Source organism: Pithys albifrons, chromosome 7 (assembly GCF_047495875.1).
Source record: "Pithys albifrons albifrons isolate INPA30051 chromosome 7, PitAlb_v1, whole genome shotgun sequence".
In the NCBI taxonomy this organism is placed as follows: Eukaryota; Metazoa; Chordata; class Aves; order Passeriformes; family Thamnophilidae; genus Pithys; species Pithys albifrons.
Window position 1 is genome coordinate 61,403,734 of NC_092464.1, and position 18,737 is coordinate 61,422,470.

Below are 18,737 nucleotides of genomic sequence, written 5' to 3' on the forward strand. Positions count from 1 at the left end.
GGACACTGGTCATAGACCAGCCCCTCCCAATGACCATTCCCAGCACTGGTTTGTCACCCACCTCTGAGACGTGGTTTGTTCCTTCCCAGAGGGACATCAAGTGACTGGGCCAGAAGTGCAAGAGATCCCAAGTCTTTGTCCCCTCGGGCACAGCATCGTCTGTGCCACCAAGGGCTGTGAGCAGACCTGCTGTGCTGAGGTTCTGGGGCCTCGTGGCCTCCTGGCACAGCCCCAGGAAGGCTGGGCACTGTCACCCCTTGTCCTGCCCTCAGCATCACCCCCCTTGCCAGTGCCCCCAGCAGAGCCCTGAGCAGGACGTGAGGGACAGGATGTGCCTTCCCCGGGCTGGGGGTCAGGGCTGGGCCTTTCTGCTGCCTCCAGCCAAGCCAGGCTTTGCTCAGCACCTGAGCTGCTGCCCAGAGCCTTTGCCTCCCTGCAGTCGTGGCCTCCAAGGGTGTGCTGGGGCGAGTCCCTGGGGAGGCTTTATCAGGAATGGCCCTTTGAGGTCCTCCTTAAAGCTTCAGGGGCTGCAGGTATTTCATGGTGCTTTGGGTTTGGGTTTTGACTTGGAAGCTGTGAGAGGTTTGTGCAATCATGGCCTCCAATGATCTCCTGAGGGTCACAGGACTGGGAGGAAGCAGGGCCAGGACAGCTGAGCCCAACTGGCCCAAGGGATGTTCCCTTTGAAGCAGGACCGTGCTCAGGGTGTTAATGGGGGGTTGGTCAGGAAGGGCTGATCTGTGTCTGGGCTGGGCTGGGCATTGGGCACTGAGTGGTGAGCAGTGGAGCAATGGTGTTGTGCACCTCATGTGCTTCTTGTGGGGTTTATTTGTTATAGATCCAGTTTTATTATTGCTATTGTTGTCATGGTTAGCAGTAGTGTGTTCACTGAGGGTAACACAGAACACTCACCAGGTCATTTTCCCTGTTTCCTGCTGTAGCCCCTGCAGTTACAGGGCTCTGTTTGCTGGTTCACACTCAGATTTAGAGCCCCTGGAGAACAAGCAAACAAGGAGCCTCTACAGAGTCTATTCCTTGGCATGTTCTTGAGAGTGACTTTGCAAAAAGCCCTAAAACTGCATGTCCTGAGCTAAGGAGAAGCCCTTTCCTGATGGAGCTGCTGTTGTGGAGCCCAGCTGGGTCCCAGCAGTGCCCATGGCCTGTCCCTGCCTGTGAGCCCAGGATGGACATGCAGCAGGTCTGTGTCCCAGCTGGCAGAGGAGCAAGGCCTTAGTCCAGTCCAGGGACTCTGCAGGAGAGTGTACAAGTGGAAAGAGAGCAGGTCAGCCAAGGCCCAGTGCTGGTGCTCCCTGGCAGTGCTGCTGTGCTGGGACTCTTTGCCCTTCTCTGCACACATGGAACTGTACAGTGGCTCTCTGAAAGCCACCAAAGAAAAAGATCAGATAATCAAGGCTACTGCAAGAGAATTTATTTTGTTTAAATATACAGATAGCACAATTACTCAAAGATTTAAATATTCAAATTAATGAACCATAATTAAGATGAGAGGATGAATAAAATAATTGAATTGAGCACAACATTATGACGAAAAGAACCCACTGACCACCAAGAAAAACCTGGGAAGGCAAACTGAGCCTGTCATGAGTTTTATTGTGAACACTGTACAAAAGAAAACTGACAGGTTCTCGCTGCTGAAAAGCATCCAGTCATCATTTTCCTCACAGCATCCTTGAGCTCCTGGTTCCTCAGGCTGTAGATGAGGGGGTTCAGTACTGGAGGCACCACTGAGTACAGAACTGACAGGGCCAGATCCAGGGATGGGGATGAGATGGAGTCAGGCTTCAGGTACAAAAATGTGCCAGTGCTGACAAACAGGGAGACCACGGCCAGGTGAGGGAGGCACGTGGAAAAGGCTTTGTGCCGTCCCTGCTCAGAGGGGATCCTCAGCACAGCCCTGAAGATCTGCACATAGGACAAAACTATGAAAATGAAACAGCCAAAAGCTAAACAGGCACTAACCACAAGAAGCCCAACTTCCCTGAGGTAGGAGTGTGAGCAGGAGAGCTTGAGGATCTGTGGGATTTCACAAAAGAACTGGCTCAGGGCATTGCCATGGCATAGGGGCAGGGAAAATGTATTGGCTGTGTGCAGCAGAGAGTAGACAAAGTCACTGGCCCAGGCAGCTGCTGCCATGTGGGCACAAGCTCTGCTGCCCAGGAGGGTCCCGTAGTGCAGGGGTTTGCAGATGGCAACGTAGCGGTCGTAGCACATGATGGTGAGGAGAGAAAATTCTGCTGACATGAAGAAGACAAAGAAAAAGAGTTGTGCAGCACATCCCATGTAGGAGATGGTTGTGGTGTCCCAGAGGGAGTTGTGCATGGCTTTGGGGACAGTGGTGTAGATCCAGCCCAGGTCTATGAGGGACAGGTTGAGCAGGAAGAAGTGCATGGGGGTGTGCAGGTGGTGGTCGCAGGCTACGGCGCTGATGATGAGGCCGTTGCCCAGGAGGGCAGCCAGGGAGATGCCCAGGAAGAGCCACAAGTGCAGGAGCTGCAGCTGCCACGTGTCTGCCAATGGCAGGAGGAGGAACTGGCTGATGGAGCTGCTGTTGGGCATTTGCTGCTTCTGGAGGTGGGGCACTGTCCAAGGAGAAAATAACAGTGACAAATCAGATGAGATATTTCTGAGAATAATCACAGCCATTTCCAAATACACTTTTCCCTTCTGCTCACACTCCCCACTTTTCCTTTTTCAGGAAACTGCTTCATATCCATGGCTGGAGCCCTGCTTGGTGCTCACTACATTTCCCATGAGGAGCAGCCCCTCTGCCCACTGGCTGTGAGGGTCAGCCCTGCTCTGCTCCATTGGGGTCATGCCCATGGTGGGGGCAGGGCCTATCCTGGTGTTCAGCTGTGTCAGATGAAACTGCTCCTAAAGCAAAAGTTCTCATGGGCATCTGCACTCCCAGTTTTGAGAAGATTTCAGGATTCCAGAAGACAGTTTCAGAGGTTTGGGTGTTTTGTTTCTGACTCCCCTCATCTTCCCTGTGGAGTTTTCCTGGATGTCAGAACCCCTCAGCATTTGTGATGCCCTGAGGAAGAGCAGAGCAGGGCTTCCCGAACAGGACCATGTCTGTGGCTTAGTGCAGAGTGAGGGGAGCTGCTCTGTTCCTGTGCCTCCTTCCAGCTACGCTGGACCTGGGCCTTCCTCAGACAAAGAGTGATCACACTCCCATTTTTCTCTGAAATTCCACTAGACACTGTTGAGAGCAGAGAGATCCATCCCAGACCACTCAATGTCTCAGCCTGGCTCAAGGTCTCAAGGACACACATGGCTCATCTCACCAACTCAACAGCATTTCCTGGGATGAGCACAGCATCTCTGCCCCTCTGCACTGGGGATTTCAGATAACACAATTGTGCTATGAAGATGATTTGCATTCTTGAGGGCAGCTCCCAGCTTGGAAGGACATCTCAGAGAAGAGCCAAGTGTCCTGACAATGGGGTTTGATTCTGGGAAACACACCTCATTCTCCAGGCACACAGAATTCACTACTGACAGCCCCACAGGTCAGAGAAGAATTGGAATGTCTCATTTCCAGGGACCCACCTGCCTGAGGGGGATCACAGGATCAGTGATTGACTCTGTAGCTTGAACTCCCATTCCCAGCGAGCCTGACTGAGAAGGAGGAAAAAACTCCAGTAACAAGGGCAAGTCGAGAAACAAGGAAATACACAGGGAGGGTCCAGCTGGGACAGGCCAGGGCAGAGGTCACTGGACACTCAGGGCAGTGTCACCCTGAGCCAGCTGTGCCACGTCAAAAACACGAACATTGCCAGGTACTTGTTCTCAGACACTTTACCTCAGAGTTCCCTCTGCAACTGAAACCAGGCGTGTGGCTTGAGAGCCTGATAGAAATCCCTCCTTTCACCTTCCCCTTGAAGTATCCCTTGGAAAATATCCCTGAGTGCTCTGGTTCTGTAAGAAGTACTCAACTATGAAACTCTCACTTGATAGCTGAATAAACCTGCTCTGTCCTGCCCTGCGCTGTCAGGGTTTGCTCTTTCCATCCACAGCCTCTCTCCCAGCACTGAGGGAGCTCCCCAGACCAGCTGAGAGCTGACCCTGGCAGGTGGCAGAGCTCCTGCCCTGGCGCAGCACCCTGGGGTGCAGGACCCTGCTCTGCAGGACAGTTTGGGACAGCCTGGGTGGCACAGCCTGAATTAAAACACTGCAGCCATCCCTGAGAGGAGGGAACCATGCTGGGATGTCCCTGGGATGGTGCAGCAGAGAGTCCCTGATTTGCAGCCCGTCCTCCTCTTCAGCACCAGAGACACTGTGATATCCCACATTAGAGACCCCCCAGACTGTCGGATGTGCCAGCGCTGAGAGATCTTCCCACAGACTGCACATACATTTCCCTTCATGCAGACTTACCGTGTGAGAGCTTGGAAAGATTCCTCTTCTGTGGATCTTCCTCTCAACTTTCCTCACAGCCCAGACTGTGTGTAACCTCTCTCTGCCCTGCTTTTCTGCCCTCGGTGTGTGCAGGCAGTGCCCTGAGCCCTGCTGGGCTGTGCACAGGAGCTGCTCCTGGGCAGAGCTGTCTCTCTGCAGCGCTGCCCGCTTGCCAGGAGCTCCCTGTGTGCCAGGAGCCCGGCCCAGCTCAGCAGCACAGCAACAGCCCAGGGCATTTAATGGCCCTCTGGGGGGTTTGGTGCTGAGTCCCTGAACATCAGACCCTGAGGAAAGGTGCAGGAACCTCTTGAGAACGCAAACTCAGAATCAAACTTTAAAGTTTCTTTGGTTGTTAATGGGTCCCTCTGAGGGACATAACTGAGAAAGTGTCCCCAGATTCCAGTTAGAAAACAAAGAGACAATGATGACAAATATGGACTAGGAAAGAAAGGTCACTCTGATGCTGAGGAAAGTAAGAAGCATTTCATTAACGCAAAGGTCCCAGCCCTGGGAAGGGAGATCCTGTCTCTCCCTCATTCCTTGGGGCTCTTCCTTGGGCACCGGGGTGTAGGATGTGGAAAACCAGGGGCAGGAGGATGGAGTGGCACCTCCCAGGCTGCTGAGCAGGGACAAGGAGGCAATGAGGCCCCAGGACTGCAAGGCTCACTTGTCTCCTCATGCCATCAGGGGCACACACAGCAGCCATGGCCAAAGGCCTGCACAACTTGGCTCTCTTGGGGCCTTTCAGCTTCTGCACATCCCTGTGTCCTCTCCAGCCCAGGCTGTCCTACGGTGTCCATGCCCTGCCCCTTTCCCTGCAGGCTGTCGGCATCCCCCGGCTGCCCCACCTCGCTGGCCCCTTCCTGCACTGACATCTCTCCCTCCTCCCTGGCTCTGCCTTGGCACACAAAGCCTTGTGCTGGCCCAGACCCCTTATGGGTGATGCTTTGTATCAGAGCACTTGTCTTGGAGGGAAATTTCTTTCTTCACATGTCCAGTCTGGACCTTCCCAGATGCCATTGGTGACATTATTTTTTTCTCATTCTGTTTCTGACTACAAAAAGAAAAGCTCCACCATCTCTGACACCACCACTGGGACACTGTGGAACCTCATGGAATGAACGGCCCCGTGTGACACTGCAGAGTCTTATTGATACAATGGATTCATTGTCACTCTGTGGAATCTCATGGAATCAAGGGGTCATTTCAGGAATTATAGAGGGAGGATTGAATCACTTTACCTCACAGATTTTAATGATGGCAAATCAGATGTACCTATATAAATTGCATTATATATTATGTTAAATGAGCAGACAGAACGGTAGACAAGTGAACAGATATTTTCTTAAATATTTAATACACTGTGGAAAAGCTAAAGCCTCCTAGTAGAGTATATTATAGCATAAAATAGTGCAGTGCACTGTATCAAAACAATTATTTTAATGCAGTTGATCAAAAGCAGGAAAAAGAAACAATCATTACAAAGGGACTGATGTAACTCTCACACAACTAAAGAGGGCAGATCTCTCTCCTTCCCTTAACCCCTGGGCAGTGACCATGAAGAGCCATCCCTGCTTCATGGGAGAAGCTCCACATGCTTCAAGGCAGTCTCTGGAAGGATCTGCCATATGGAAGCTGGACTGACCTTTTATAGTTACACTGTCAGGGATTGCTGGTCACATGTTTCCAGGTCAATGAGCAGTTTCTCTGTCAAATGGTGCTTAAAAGAGCAGGATGGGCATTTGCAGTTTGGTGAACCAGGCTGGTTTTAGCAGAATTCAACACCAAAACAGCCGCTTGGTGCCAGCAGTAACTCAGCCCAGAGAGCCTGCATTGTTTGCATTCTCTGAGCCATTCTGGGCCTGATCAGGGCAGAACATCCTGCCATGGTCCATAAGGCTCTGCAGTGTCACAATGGCCCCTTGGTGCCATGAGGTTCCAAAATGTCCTGAGGTTCATTTGATGCCAGGAGTCCCGACAAGTCACAAAGGTCCCTTAGTTCCATGAGATTCCACAGTGTCCCAGGGTCCCTTTGGCTCCATAAGGCTCTTCAGTGTCAAAATGGCCCCTTGATTGCAGGAGGTTCCAGTCTCCCAGGGTACTTTCAGTTCCATTAATCCCTGCAGTATCACAATGGACTTTTGATTCCATGGTGTTCATCAGCGGCCCCAGGGTAGTTTGGGCTCCATAACCCTCTGCAGTGTCACAAAGGCCCCTTCATTCCTGGAGGATCCAAAATATCTCAGGGTTCCTCTGGATCCATGAGGCCCAGTTTGTACGAATTGCCCTATGGTTCCATGAGGTTCTGTGGTGTCACAATGTCCCATTTGGTTCCAGGAGGTTCTGTGGTGTCACAGTGTCCCTTTGGTTCCAGGAGGTTCCACACTGTCCTTGCTGGAACACACCTGGTTGGATGTTGCCCCACCTGCAGAGCTGCCTCCAGCTCTGGGGTCCCAGCACAGCAAGGACATGGAGCTGTTGGAGCGAGTCCAGAGGAGACCACCAAGATGATCAGAGGGATGGAGCAGCTCTGCCATGAGGGAAGACTGAGAGAATTGGCATTGTACAGCCTGGAGAACAGAAGGCCTTGGGGTGACCTATTTGTGGTTTTTCAGGACCTGAAAAGAGGCAACAAGAAAGATGGAGAGAGAATTTACAAGGGCCTGGAATGACAGGACAAGGGACAATAGCTTCACACTGATAGAGGGATGGGTTAGATGAGATAGTAGCAAGAAATTCTTTACTGTAAAAGTGGTGAGGCCCTGGCACAGGTTGTTCAGGAAAGTTCTGGCTGCTCCATCATTGGAAGTTGTTCAAGGCCAAGTAGAATGTGGCTCTGAGCAACCTGGTCTAGTGAAAGTTGTTCCTGCCCCGAGGTTGGAACGAGATGCTCTTTAAGGTCCCTCATGACCCAAAGCATTCTGTGATTCTGTGGCTGGTGGGTGATGTGGTGGTCAGGGCTGTCTTGGGCACAGAGACCATGAAATAATGGGGATTTCCATTGTGGGTGAAGGAAGGAGGGGCACTAGCAGACCTGACACCTTGGACTGAGAGCTGACAAACTCTGGCCAGTTTGGGAAATTGATGAATGGAGTCCCTTGGGAGTCAGTCCTGAAAGAGAAAGGAGTGCAGGATGGATGCAGGTGTTTTAAGAAGGAAATCTCAAAGTTCCAGGAGCTGTGACTCTGTGGCCTGAGACAAGCCAGGGGGCAAAAAGTATGGCCTGGTTAAACACAGACCATGGGCTGGATGTCAGGGAAAAAAAAGAGAGTGTGTCACCTCTGGAAAGTGGGGCAGAAAACCTGGGGGAACTACAAGGATATGGTGAAGTTATGGAGGGGGAAAATGTGAAGGGCCAAAGACAAACTGGAAGTGAATTTGGCCACTGCAGTTAAAGACAGCAAAAAATGTGTCTCTAAATCCATGGGCAGCAAAAGGAGGGCTCAGGAGAGTCTCCATCCTTTGCTGGATGCAGAGACAGCACAGGGTCAGGGCAGGAGGAAATGGCTGAGGGAATTAATGACTTCTTTGCCTCAGTCTTTTAACACCAAATATAGTTGTGCTCAGGATACCCAGATCCCAGGGCTGGAAGGTGGTGATAGGGAGCTGAGTGAAGCCCCCATAACCCAGGGAGAAATGGTCAGTGACCTGCTGTGTCAATGAGAACCCCACAAGACCCTGCCCACATGGGATGCACCTGAGGGTACTGTGGGAGCTGGAGAAAGAGCTGGCCAAGCCACTTTCACTCATTGCCCAGCACTCCTGGTGAACTGGAGAAGTCCCAGCTGAAAAGAAATCAGCCAAAGTGACACCCATTTATAGGCAGGGCCAGAAGGATCTGGACAACTACAGGCCTGTCAGGCCTGACCTTGGTGCCAGCGAAGTCCATTGAGGAGATCATCCTGAGTGCCATCAGACACACAAACAGGACAACCAGGGGATCAGGCCCAGCCACTGTGGGTTTGGGAAAGGCAGGTCGTGCATGACCAACCTGATCCCCTTCTATGTCAAAATGACCCACTCAGGAGATGAGGGAAAGGCTGTGGATGTGTCTCTCCGGAATTCAGTAAAGCCTTTGGCATCACCTCCCACAGCATCTCCTGCAGAAACTGGCTGCTCATGGCTGGGATGAGGGAACTGTTTGATGCATGAAAAACTGTCTGAAGGTCCAGAGATTGGTGGGGAATGGAACTAAGGGGATGGAGTGCACCCTCAGTAAATCTGTGGACAACACCAAGGTGGGTGTGGTTGTGGGTCTGCTGGAGGTCAGGAAAGTTCTGCAGAGGGATCTGGACAAGCTGGATCAATAAGACCAAGTGTCAGATCCTGACCTTGGGTCCCAACAACCCCATGGAATGCTCCAGGCTGTGGGCAGAGTTGCTTGAGAGCTGCTCAGCAGGAAGGGACTTGGGGGTGCTGCTGGAGAGTGGCTGAATATGAGAGTGTGCCCAGGTGGACAAGAAGGCCAAAGGCATCTGGGCAGTGTAAGGAATAATGTGACCAGCAGGACCAGGACAGGGATTGTCCCTCTGTGCTGGGCACTGCTGAGGCCCCACCTCAAGTCCTGTGCTCAGTTCTGGGCCTCTCACTACAGAAAGGACATTGAGGGGCTGGAGCATGTCCAGAGAAGGGAATGGAGCTGGAAAAGAGTCTGGAAAACATGTTGGATGAGGAACTGGTGTTCTTGAGTCTGGAGAAGAGGAGGCTCAGGGAGGACCTCATTGCTCTCTTCAAAGACCCAAAAGGAGGTCTTAGTGAGCAGGGGTCCCCTTCTCTTCTGCCAGCCCTGTAGGGAGGGAAAGAGAGGAAACAGACTTGACTTGAGTATGTCAAGGGTCAGATCAGATATTAAAAATATGTTTTTTACTGAGAGGGTGTTTATGCAATGAAATAATTAGTCCAGGGAGGTGGTGGTATCTTGAAGGGCTCAAGTGGTGTTTGGACGTGACATCTTGGAATACAATTTAGGGATGATTCTAGTGGTGCTTGGATGACAGTTGGACTAGAAGACTTTGAAGGTCTCTTCCAGCCTTGATAAATCTGTGAGTCTCAGACCTGTCATCACTGCCTCCAAATTTCTGCTCAAAAAAACCCTGGGAATGTTTTCACAGTCGTGTTCCTCAGTGGGACCCATTAGCACTGCAAGAAACTTTACAGTTTGAATCTCACTTTGGCTTCTCAAGAGGTTTCTTGAACTTTCCTCAGGGTCTGATGTTCAGGGACTCAGCACCAAACCTCAGAGAGGGCCATTAAATGCCCTGGGCTGTTGCTGTGCTGCTGAGCTGGGCCGAGCTCCTGGCACACAGGGAGCTCCTGGCAAGCGGGCAGTGCTGCAGAGAGACAGCTCTGCCCAGGAGCAGCTCCTGTGCACAGCCCAGCAGGGCTCAGGGCACTGCCTGCACACACCCAGGGCACAGCAGAGAAGGGACAGAGGTGAGAGGCAGCCTGGGATGGGAGGGAACTGAGCTCTCATTAAAGGAGAAACCTCCACAGTATTTGAATGAAGAATTCTCTGCTATAGGACAGTTAATCTTCCCTTCCTGCAAGGATCTCCTAAAGCTGGCACATCCCACAGCATCCAGGATCTTTCAGAAGGACTCCCACAGTTCTTCAGTGGAGAGGAGGTGGCCATATGGCAGAGCAGGGCAGGACCTGCAGGCACCAAGGGCAGACAAGAGAAGTGAGAAACAGGTTGAAGGTGTCCTGGAGTGGGAGGACAGGTGAGAGCTCATCAGGAGAGGAATCTTCACAGCCCTTTGCCAGGGTAAGTCTCTGGCTGCAGATCAGTGCAGGTGAGTACCTAGAAGTGCCTCTTACACCTGCCAAATGCCAGCACTGACAGGACCTGCCAGGATGGCTCTCCTGGATTTCCTGGTGTGGAGCATCAGAGGCACAGGGCAAGAAGGTTCCCTTCTGGCAGGAATGGCTGTTGGGTGTGAGGGTGGGGGAGCAGCCAGGGGTGCCCAGGGCTGTCCTGCAGAGCAGGGTCCTGCAGCCCAGGGCTCTGTGTGCTGGGACAGGGATTCTGCTGCCTGCCAGGGTCAGCTCAGCATGGCCAATGAGGTCCCCATGGCCCTGCAGGGAGAAAGTGTGGGTGGAAGGGGTGACCCCCTTCTGGCAGGGCAGGGATGAGCAGGGCAGGGATGAGCAGGGCAGGGCAGGGTCCTTCAGCTACAATGGCTCTGGGCTTCTCTCAGCTTCAGCTCCACCTCCTGCCATGTCCAAGGGCACTTCTCAGGAAGCACATCCACTCAGAACACCTTCCCCTTCCCAGACACCTCACCTTGTCTGGGATCTGCTCTCCAGCCTCTGCACATGCAGAGCTGCCCCTGGGCAGTGGGGTGGGCATGGGCTGTGTGAGCACTGGAGGGAGCTGAGCTGGGCACAGGGAGGTGGCTGCTGGCAGGAACAGCTCCTCCCAGCACAGACAGGCAGGGAGGGAGAGGGAGCTGCTGCCACAAATGCTGGGGAGGGGCATGTGGGCACCTCCCTGCTGGTCCTGTGGCACAGACACCTTCCCCTGACCAACTCCTCCCTGGGCTCCTTTCCCAGCCTCAGCAGAGCCTCTGCCCTCAGGCCCGTGGGGACTCAGGTGTGCATTGCCCTGCAGCAGCCACAGCCCAGGGAAGGATGTGGCCTGTGCTGCTCCTGTTCTCACAATTGGACTTCTGAGCCCATATGGGGTATTGAGAGCGGTAGGTTCAGTTCCTGTTCAGACACAAACCGTTTGGGTCCTGCTGTGAGGAAGTGTCTGTGGGAGCAAAGTGCCCAAGTCCCCTCCGGGGAACTTCAGGACATTCAGCTGGTTCCCTGGGTGTCCTGCTGGGCTGCAGGGTTCCCTCCAGAAGGGCACAGCTCTCCCATAGGGTCTCTGTTCTGTATAAGATCCCATGGAGAGGACACCTCAGGGCTAAATCCATGGAAATGCTCTGGGCAGCTGTACTTGGGCAGCTGAACTGATCCCTCTGTGTCTCAGTCGGGGAGGATAAAGATGGGGCACCCTGAGGAAAGATGAGAAGTCCCTTTGAACCTGAATTTCTCTGATCACGGTTGTGACTTGTTTCTTTTTAAGGGGACTCCTCTGTGTGATCCTCCTCCAGGCCAAGCTGCCAGCACAGGTCAGCTGAGAACAGGACTGATGACCAGAGCAGCTCTCCTGCCATTGCAGTAAGAGACCATTCCTTTGCCTCTCAGGACTGACAAGATTTCACTTGGAGCACATTAGAAATTCCAGAGTTTTCAGCCATCCAAACCCACTCCTGGCAAGTTGAACTGAAACCAAATAAAAGACACCAAATTTCCTCAGCTCTGTTCCACAGTTGGGCAGGCTGTGACCAGCAATGCTGGAAACACTTTGAAACATCAGAAGTGCATTTAATTTGATGTAACCCCATGTTTTGAGTTGCCTCTTACTGCACAGGAAGAATGAATCCTCAGGAGCCCAGTACAGGATCCCTGCTCTCAATGTCCCCATGAGCCAGAAAAACCCAGAACTCAGGGGAGATGGGTGCAAAAAGGTCTTCCTTAAAAGAGAGACCCTGAATGTCGAATACATTTTGCTAATATGGTCTGGCCTAACTCAGTCCTGCCTTTCCTCCTCAATAGATAACCATATCCAGAGGCAGCAAATGTTCAACAGCAGCTCCATCAGCCAGTTCCTCCTCCTGCCATTGGCAGACACGCGGCAGCTGCAGCTCCTGCACTTGTGGCTCTTCCTGGGCATCTCCCTGGCTGCCCTCCTGGGCAACGGCCTCATCATCAGCGCCGTAGCCTGCGACCACCACCTGCACACCCCCATGCACTTCTTCCTGCTCAACCTGTCCCTCACAGACCTGGGCTCCATCTGCACCACTGTCCCCAAAGCCATGCACAACTCCCTCTGGGGCACCATGGACATCGCCTATGCAGGATGTGCTGCACAGGTGTTTTTCTTTTTGTTCTTCCTTGTAGCAGAGTTTTCCCTCCTCACCATCATGTGCTACGACCGCTACGTTGCCATCTGCAAACCCCTGCACTACGGGACCCTCCTGGGCAGCAGAGCTTGTGCCCACATGGCAGCAGCTGCCTGGGCCAGTGGCTTTCTCTACTCCCTGCTGCACACAGTCAATACATTTTCCCTGCCCCTGTGCCAGGGCAATGTCCTGGGCCAGTTCTTCTGTGAAATCTCCCACATCCTCAAGCTCTCCTGCTCACACTCCTACTTCAGGAAACTTGGGATTATTGTGGTTAGTGTCTGTTTAGCTTTTGGTTGTTTCATTTTCATAGTTTTCTCCTATGTGCAGATCTTCAGGGCTGTACTGAGGATCCCCTCTGAGCAGGGACGGCACAAAGCCTTTTCCACGTGCCTCCCTCACCTGGCCGTGGTCTCCCTGTTTATCAGCACTGGTGTGTTTGCCTACCTGAAACCCCCCTCCATCTCCTCCCCATCCCTGGATGTGGTGGTGTCAGTTCTGTACTCAGTGGTTCCTCCAACACTGAACCCCCTCATCTACAGCCTGAGGAACAAGGAACTCAAGGGTTCTGTGTGGAAGTTGATTACTGGATGGTTTCGAGAACCCTCAAACTTCCAGTTGTCTTCTGCATAGCATTCAGAATGGAACTCGTAACAGGCCCGTCCTTCCTTCTCAGATTTTGGCGGAGGTCATTTGGTTCATCTTGTCACAATATTGTGCACACTGAAGTTTGATAATAAATCCCCTTCTAATCTTTTTTTCTCCCTACTGATTTTGACCCAGAGACTGTCTAAATAATTAAACAAAAGAAATGACTCTGTTGTAACTATTTTGATTCTTATTCACAGAGGTTCTTAAAGGTCACTGCAGGACAGTGCATGTCGGTAGAGGGGAGGGGGAAAAGCGTCCAGCACAGCAACACTGCCAGTGAGCAGCAGTGCTTGGTCTTTTCAGAGCTGCTGTTTCTACTTCCACACTATTGCTATTGCTGTAAGGCCTGAGTACTCTGACAAGTTGGTCACATCCTGCTGCGTGTCCATCCTGGGATCACAGGCAGGGACAGGACATGGGGACAGCTGGGACACAGCTGGGCTGCACAACAGCAGGTCCATCAGAAAAGAGCATCTCCTGAGGGCAGGGCAGGAAGGCTTTGGGCTACTTGCAAATCAGTCTCAGGAACATGCTCAAGGAATCGACTTTAAAGACTTTCCTTGTTTGGCTTGTTTTCCAGGGGCTCAGTGGGATGAGATCAGGGTCCCAGTGTGGCCTTCCAAGGCCTCAGGTCTGGTTCAGGTTTTGTCTGTTGGTGGCCAGAGCCCATGTAGATGGTGAATGGTTTCTGATTTACCTTTCTGGGGCTCTACAGCTTGTGACAGGGCTGATGGCAGGTGAATGTTTTCTTAAGAGACTTGGGAACTGCCATGAAAACACAGGGGATGTGCCAGCAGGTGCCAGGCAGTCAGCAGTGAATAGAGTCCAATGAGCCCAGGCATGTTCAGGGTGTAGATAATATTCTAGATCTGAGTGTGAACTGACAAACAACAGCTCTGCAAACTCATGGGACACAGCAGGTACAGGGAAAGGAGTCTTCTAAGTGATTCATTTTATTCTTCTTGGACACTCATAGGACAGATCCAGCATAACCCCCAAAACCATCACCCAGCACTGGAACAAGGCAGGGCCCCTCTGAGCACCCTCCATGGCCACACAAGAGCTTGTGTGCCAGGGGGTCAGTGGCAGGGACCACCATCAGCTGGCTCTGCCTCCCAGCCTGACCAGCACAGCCCAGCAGAGCCCCCCCATGGCCCTGGGCACCACGGCCCCTGTGCCCTGCAGAGCAGCATCCCCAGCTCAGGGGCTGTGGGGAGCACGGGGAGGGGCTGCAGGAATGGCTGGTCAGGCCAGCACAGATGTGTTCCCCTGGGGAAAGGCTCTGTGGGGAGATGGGATGTGCCAGGAGAAGAGCAGGACAGGCTGTGTGTGCAGAGGAGCCATGGAAAGAGGTTGTCCGGTCCCTGGGGCAGCAGAAGCTGCCTGAGGAGCCCCAGGACTGATTCTCTCCTGCAGTCCTGGAGAGTGGGGCTGGCCCTGGGCCTGCAGGAGATGCCTGAGATGATGGTCTCCTGAACATTCCAGACACAAAGTCACTGTCCCTGACCTCCATTGCCTCCATTTCTTGCTCCAGGGCCAGACATGATTGTGCTGCTCTGTGGGGCTGGGGCTGGGGCAGGTGGATTGGTGAGACAGGGAGGGACTGGACTGGGCCATGCCAGGGAGAGGGAAACCCCAGTGTTGAGCTGAAGTGTGTGAGTGTGCAGGGTGGGGGCTCTGCAGGGCTGAGGTGCCTCCAGCCCCGGGCAGTGGCAGCAGGAGCCCAGGGAGACACTGCACCTGCTGCCAGGAACTGTCTGTGTGTGTGCAAGGGAAGGACTTGTGTCTCTGAACAGCCCTGGGGGTGTGAGCAGGGCATGAGCCCAGCTCAGGTGTGGGCACGAGCCCAGCTCAGGTGTGGGCACCTGTCAGAGCCCTGACATTTCTGGGTGTGACTGCAGGAACAACCTCCCTGTCCCAGGGACATTCATCTCACCATCCTTGAGCATGCCCATTGCAAATGTCCATGTCTCCTCCATCCCTCTCCTCTGCCTTTATGTCCCTTTATCCCACACCAGGAAACAGCCTGGTGGAATCTCCTCTGTGCAGTCAGAGAGGCTCTGTGAGCAGGAGTGACAGTGTTCTCCAGAAGGTGCATTTGTCCCCTTGGACATGGCCCAGAGCTCAGGACTGTGAAAACATTCCCAAGCACACACAGCTTGGAGAGATCTTGGAAGGCAAATTGGGAGAGGAAGAAGAGAAGAGGCAAAATTAGGGGTATGAAATCATCCCCAAGAAGTTCAGTAGCTCCTCTGAGCAATGTTTCTGCATTCAAAACACTGGTAGGAAATGTACTCTGATAAATAGCTGCACAAATATTTTCACATAAACAGAGAGTGAATCAGATTAATAGAACAAGTGTGTGGTCTTGTCAGTAAAAAGAAAATTATGAAAAAAACCTTGAAATTAAAAATAAACAGCACATCATAATGATAGGCCAGAAAGTCTTCAACAATTACCAGGATTTCTTGTCTGCAGAGGTTTCAACTACCTCCTAAAACCCACACTCCTGGCTTCAGGCCATGACTTCCCAGAGCAGTCACAGAGTTGGCCACTGCCCCAGAGATGCCCCAGGGCAGCTCAAGGACCCAAGTGTGAAAAGTCCCCCAGAGTGTCTGTGAGCCCTTCTGGAACAGGAGCTGCTGGGCAGGAAGGACCAGCTGGGGAGGGACAGGGAATCCCCCCCTGCAGCACTGCTGGCCAGGCTGAGGAGGGTCCTCTCCAGCACAGCAGAACATCCTGTCCCCTTGGGGGCTGGGCTGTCAGGTGTGTTCCCAGAACTGACTGGCCAAGCTGGGCAGGCAGATGCTCAGGGATCATGAAGGGTGTCAGAAAGCTGAGCCCAACCAGCTGAAGGATTTGGGGAGGTCAGGAGGAACTGAGAAAAAAAGGGATGGGATATTTGGGGGAGGAAAGAGGGACTTGGCCAACAGAGAGGAAAGATTTTGGTGAGGTAAAACCAAGTTCAGATAATGCTGAGGGTGTTGAAACACTGACTGTGCAAACACTCCTGATGGACCTTTACCTATATTTTGTGTACCATTGCAACTTCTGTGAGGATAACTTGATACTCCTCATTTCACCCCCAGCAATCTTCTCTCAGGAACCAAAGGGACCCTGGGACACTGTGGAAAGCCTTGGAACCAAGGGGCCATTCTGACACTTGGGAACCTCATGGAATCAAAGTTCCTTTGTGACCCTGCAGGACCTCAAGGAAACAGAAGCCCATTGTGACCCTGTGGAGCCTCATGGAATCCAGGGATCATTGTGACACTCCAGGGCCTCATGGACTGCAAGGAACCCTGGGACACTGCAGAAATTCATGGAATCAAGGGGGCATTATGACACTCCAGGGTGTCATGGATTCAAAGGAATCCTGGAATATTTTGGAATCTGATGGAATCATCGTGCAATTGTAACACTACAGAAACTTATGGAACCAAGGGGCAATTCTGACCTTTCAGGGCCTCATGAAACAAAAGGGACCCTGGGACACTGTGGAAACTGATGGAAAATGGGACCATTGGGACACTGCAGGGCCTGAAGGAACCAAAGGTATCCTGGGACACTGCAGAGCTCACGGAACCAAAGGGATCATTGTGACATGTGGGGCCTCTTGGAACAAAAGGGGTCTTCAGACAGTTTTTAACCTCATAGACTCAAGGGGTCATTGACACACTGTGGAACCTCAGGGAACCAGGATGTCACCTGGACACTGCAGGGCCTCACAGAACTAAAGCAATCCTGGGACAGTATGGAACATTGTGGACATATTTTGGGTCTGGCTGAGCTGGAGCTCATTTCCCCACAGCAGCCCTCCCAGTGCTGTGCTTTGTGCTGGGAGCTGGAAAGGTGCTGAGAACACACCAATGTATTGGGTACTGCTGAGCAGGGCTGGCACAGCCCCAGCACTGCAACGTTCCTTCCCCAACTGAGGGCAAGGTCCTGGGAAGGGACACTGCCAGGCCAGCTGAGCCAGACTAACCAGAGGGATATTCCAAACCATGGGATGTCAGCTCAGATATAAAAGCTGAGGAAAGGAGGAGGAAGGGGGCATTCATTGTTTCCAATGTTTGCCTGCTGAGCAGCTGCTCCGTGTGCTGAAGCCTGGCTTGCTGGGACATGGCCAGACATCACTGATGATGGGGAGTAGAGAATAAATCTTGTCATTCTCCTCTTTGTTCGTGTGCAAACTTTGGTTTTTGATTTAGTAAAGTGCCTTATCCCAACCCTTGAGTCATTTTCCACCTTATTCTCTCTCCCCTGTCCATCTGGGAAGGGCAGTTATAGAGCGGCTTGATGGGCAGCCTGTAATTCTCCCCATTCTCATTTTGCTCTTCTTAAAGATGGGCTTGGCATCTGCCTTTTCCAAGGACCCCAGAACCTCTCAGATTGCTCTGGCCCTTTTGAGAGCACAGCCAAGAATCCCAGGCAAGGGTGATGCAGCAGTTCAGGAGCACTTGCAGTGAGCTGTCCAAGACCACTGAGATGAATCTCACTGGGCCAGTGGAGTTTGTTCCTGGAGTCACTCACAGAAGTGTCGAGGTCCAGCAAAGCATCCACCTCTGAACTGGGATTGTGGGATTCTCATGCACCCGGGGGTGATCAGAGAGTCTTTCCCTTTTACACCCATGGGGAGATCATTGCAGGAGTCACAGTCTCTCCCTGAGCTCTCACTGCCACTGCCATGGACTGGAGGCACCTCAGCCCTGTGGGGTGTCACCTGCTCTGCCCCTCTCTGAGATGCCCCACAGCCCAAGGGAATGACACGGGGACCTCTGTGCTCAGAAGCACATCCCAGGGCTGCATCCAGGGGGTTTCCCAGGGCACATGAGTCTAAAATGGAAGTGACATCAGGAAACTGCCTGTCCCATTAGATTTATGGCACCCCAGGAACAGCTGATGCTGTTTGTGCTCACTCAAGTTCATGTCCCCACACAGACATGATATACATGCTGAAGTCCCCATACAGATATGGAGCAAACATGAACTTCTGACCTGATCTCTTGATGCCTCTCTGTGGAGAGATAAATGTCCTCTTGCAGGTGGGGTGAGAGGCCAGTGCCAGGAATTGTATTCTCAGGGGCTGGTCTGTGAGAATTGCTCTGGGACACCTTCCCAGGCTGTCCATGGAACAAAGACACAGGCCAGACCCTGCTCTGCTGGTGCTTCAGACCCATCCCAGGAAATCTGGCTGTGCAAGGAAACTGCTTTGTGCCCCCACCCTGCACACTCACATTCTGCAACTGGGCACTGGGATTTACGTTACCAGGACACTTCCTTGAGCACATTCCTATTGGCAACTTTGGAGAAAGCTGAAAGCCTTCCTGCCCTGCCCTCAGGAGATGCCCTTCCCTGATGGAGCTGCTGTTGTGCAGCCCAGCTGTGTCCCAGCAGTGCCCATGGCCTGTCCCTGCCTGTGAGCCCAGGACGGACATGCAGCAGGATGTGACCAAGTTGCAAGAGCACTGAGGCCTTATAGCAACAGTAGGGTTGGAAGAAGAGTGTGGAAGTGGAAAAGGAGCAGATATAAAAAGACAAAGTGCTGGTGCTCCCTGGCAATGCTGCTGCTCTGTGATAGTCTTACTCTCTCCCTCTGCACACAGGCACTGCCACTGGCCTTCCTGTGGCCACAAAAGAAGGAACTTGAACAAACAAACTGCACCAACATCTTTTATTTGCTTTAAATATTAAAATGATCATTCTCTCATTTAC

General features: G+C 52.6%; 4 protein-coding genes across 4 annotated transcripts in view; 2 read left to right on the plus strand and 2 right to left on the minus strand.

Moving 5' to 3' along the window:
- The window catches only part of LOC139673846 (class I histocompatibility antigen, F10 alpha chain-like), a 327,584-nt gene that overhangs the window by 265,068 nt on the left and 43,779 nt on the right, over positions 1-18,737 (plus strand). The gene's annotated exons all lie outside the window — the stretch shown is intronic.
- LOC139673812 (zinc finger protein 91-like) overlaps positions 1-18,737 on the minus strand; it is a 311,195-nt gene that overhangs the window by 160,546 nt on the left and 131,912 nt on the right.
- On the minus strand, positions 1,609-2,577 carry LOC139674338 (olfactory receptor 14C36-like). The gene has a single exon (XM_071560544.1). The coding sequence runs from the start codon at positions 2,575-2,577 to the stop codon at positions 1,609-1,611; it is 969 nt and encodes a 322-aa protein (XP_071416645.1).
- Positions 12,048-13,004, plus strand: LOC139674340 (olfactory receptor 14A16-like). Its single transcript, XM_071560549.1, has one exon. The coding sequence runs from the start codon at positions 12,048-12,050 to the stop codon at positions 13,002-13,004; it is 957 nt and encodes a 318-aa protein (XP_071416650.1).

What these genes read in the sequence shown, in the direction of transcription:
- LOC139674338 (XM_071560544.1), bottom strand. Translation starts at nt 2,577, where the DNA reads ATGCCCAACAGCAGCTCCATCAGCCAGTTCCTCCTCCTGCCATTGGCA.
- LOC139674340 (XM_071560549.1), top strand. Translation starts at nt 12,048, where the DNA reads ATGTTCAACAGCAGCTCCATCAGCCAGTTCCTCCTCCTGCCATTGGCA.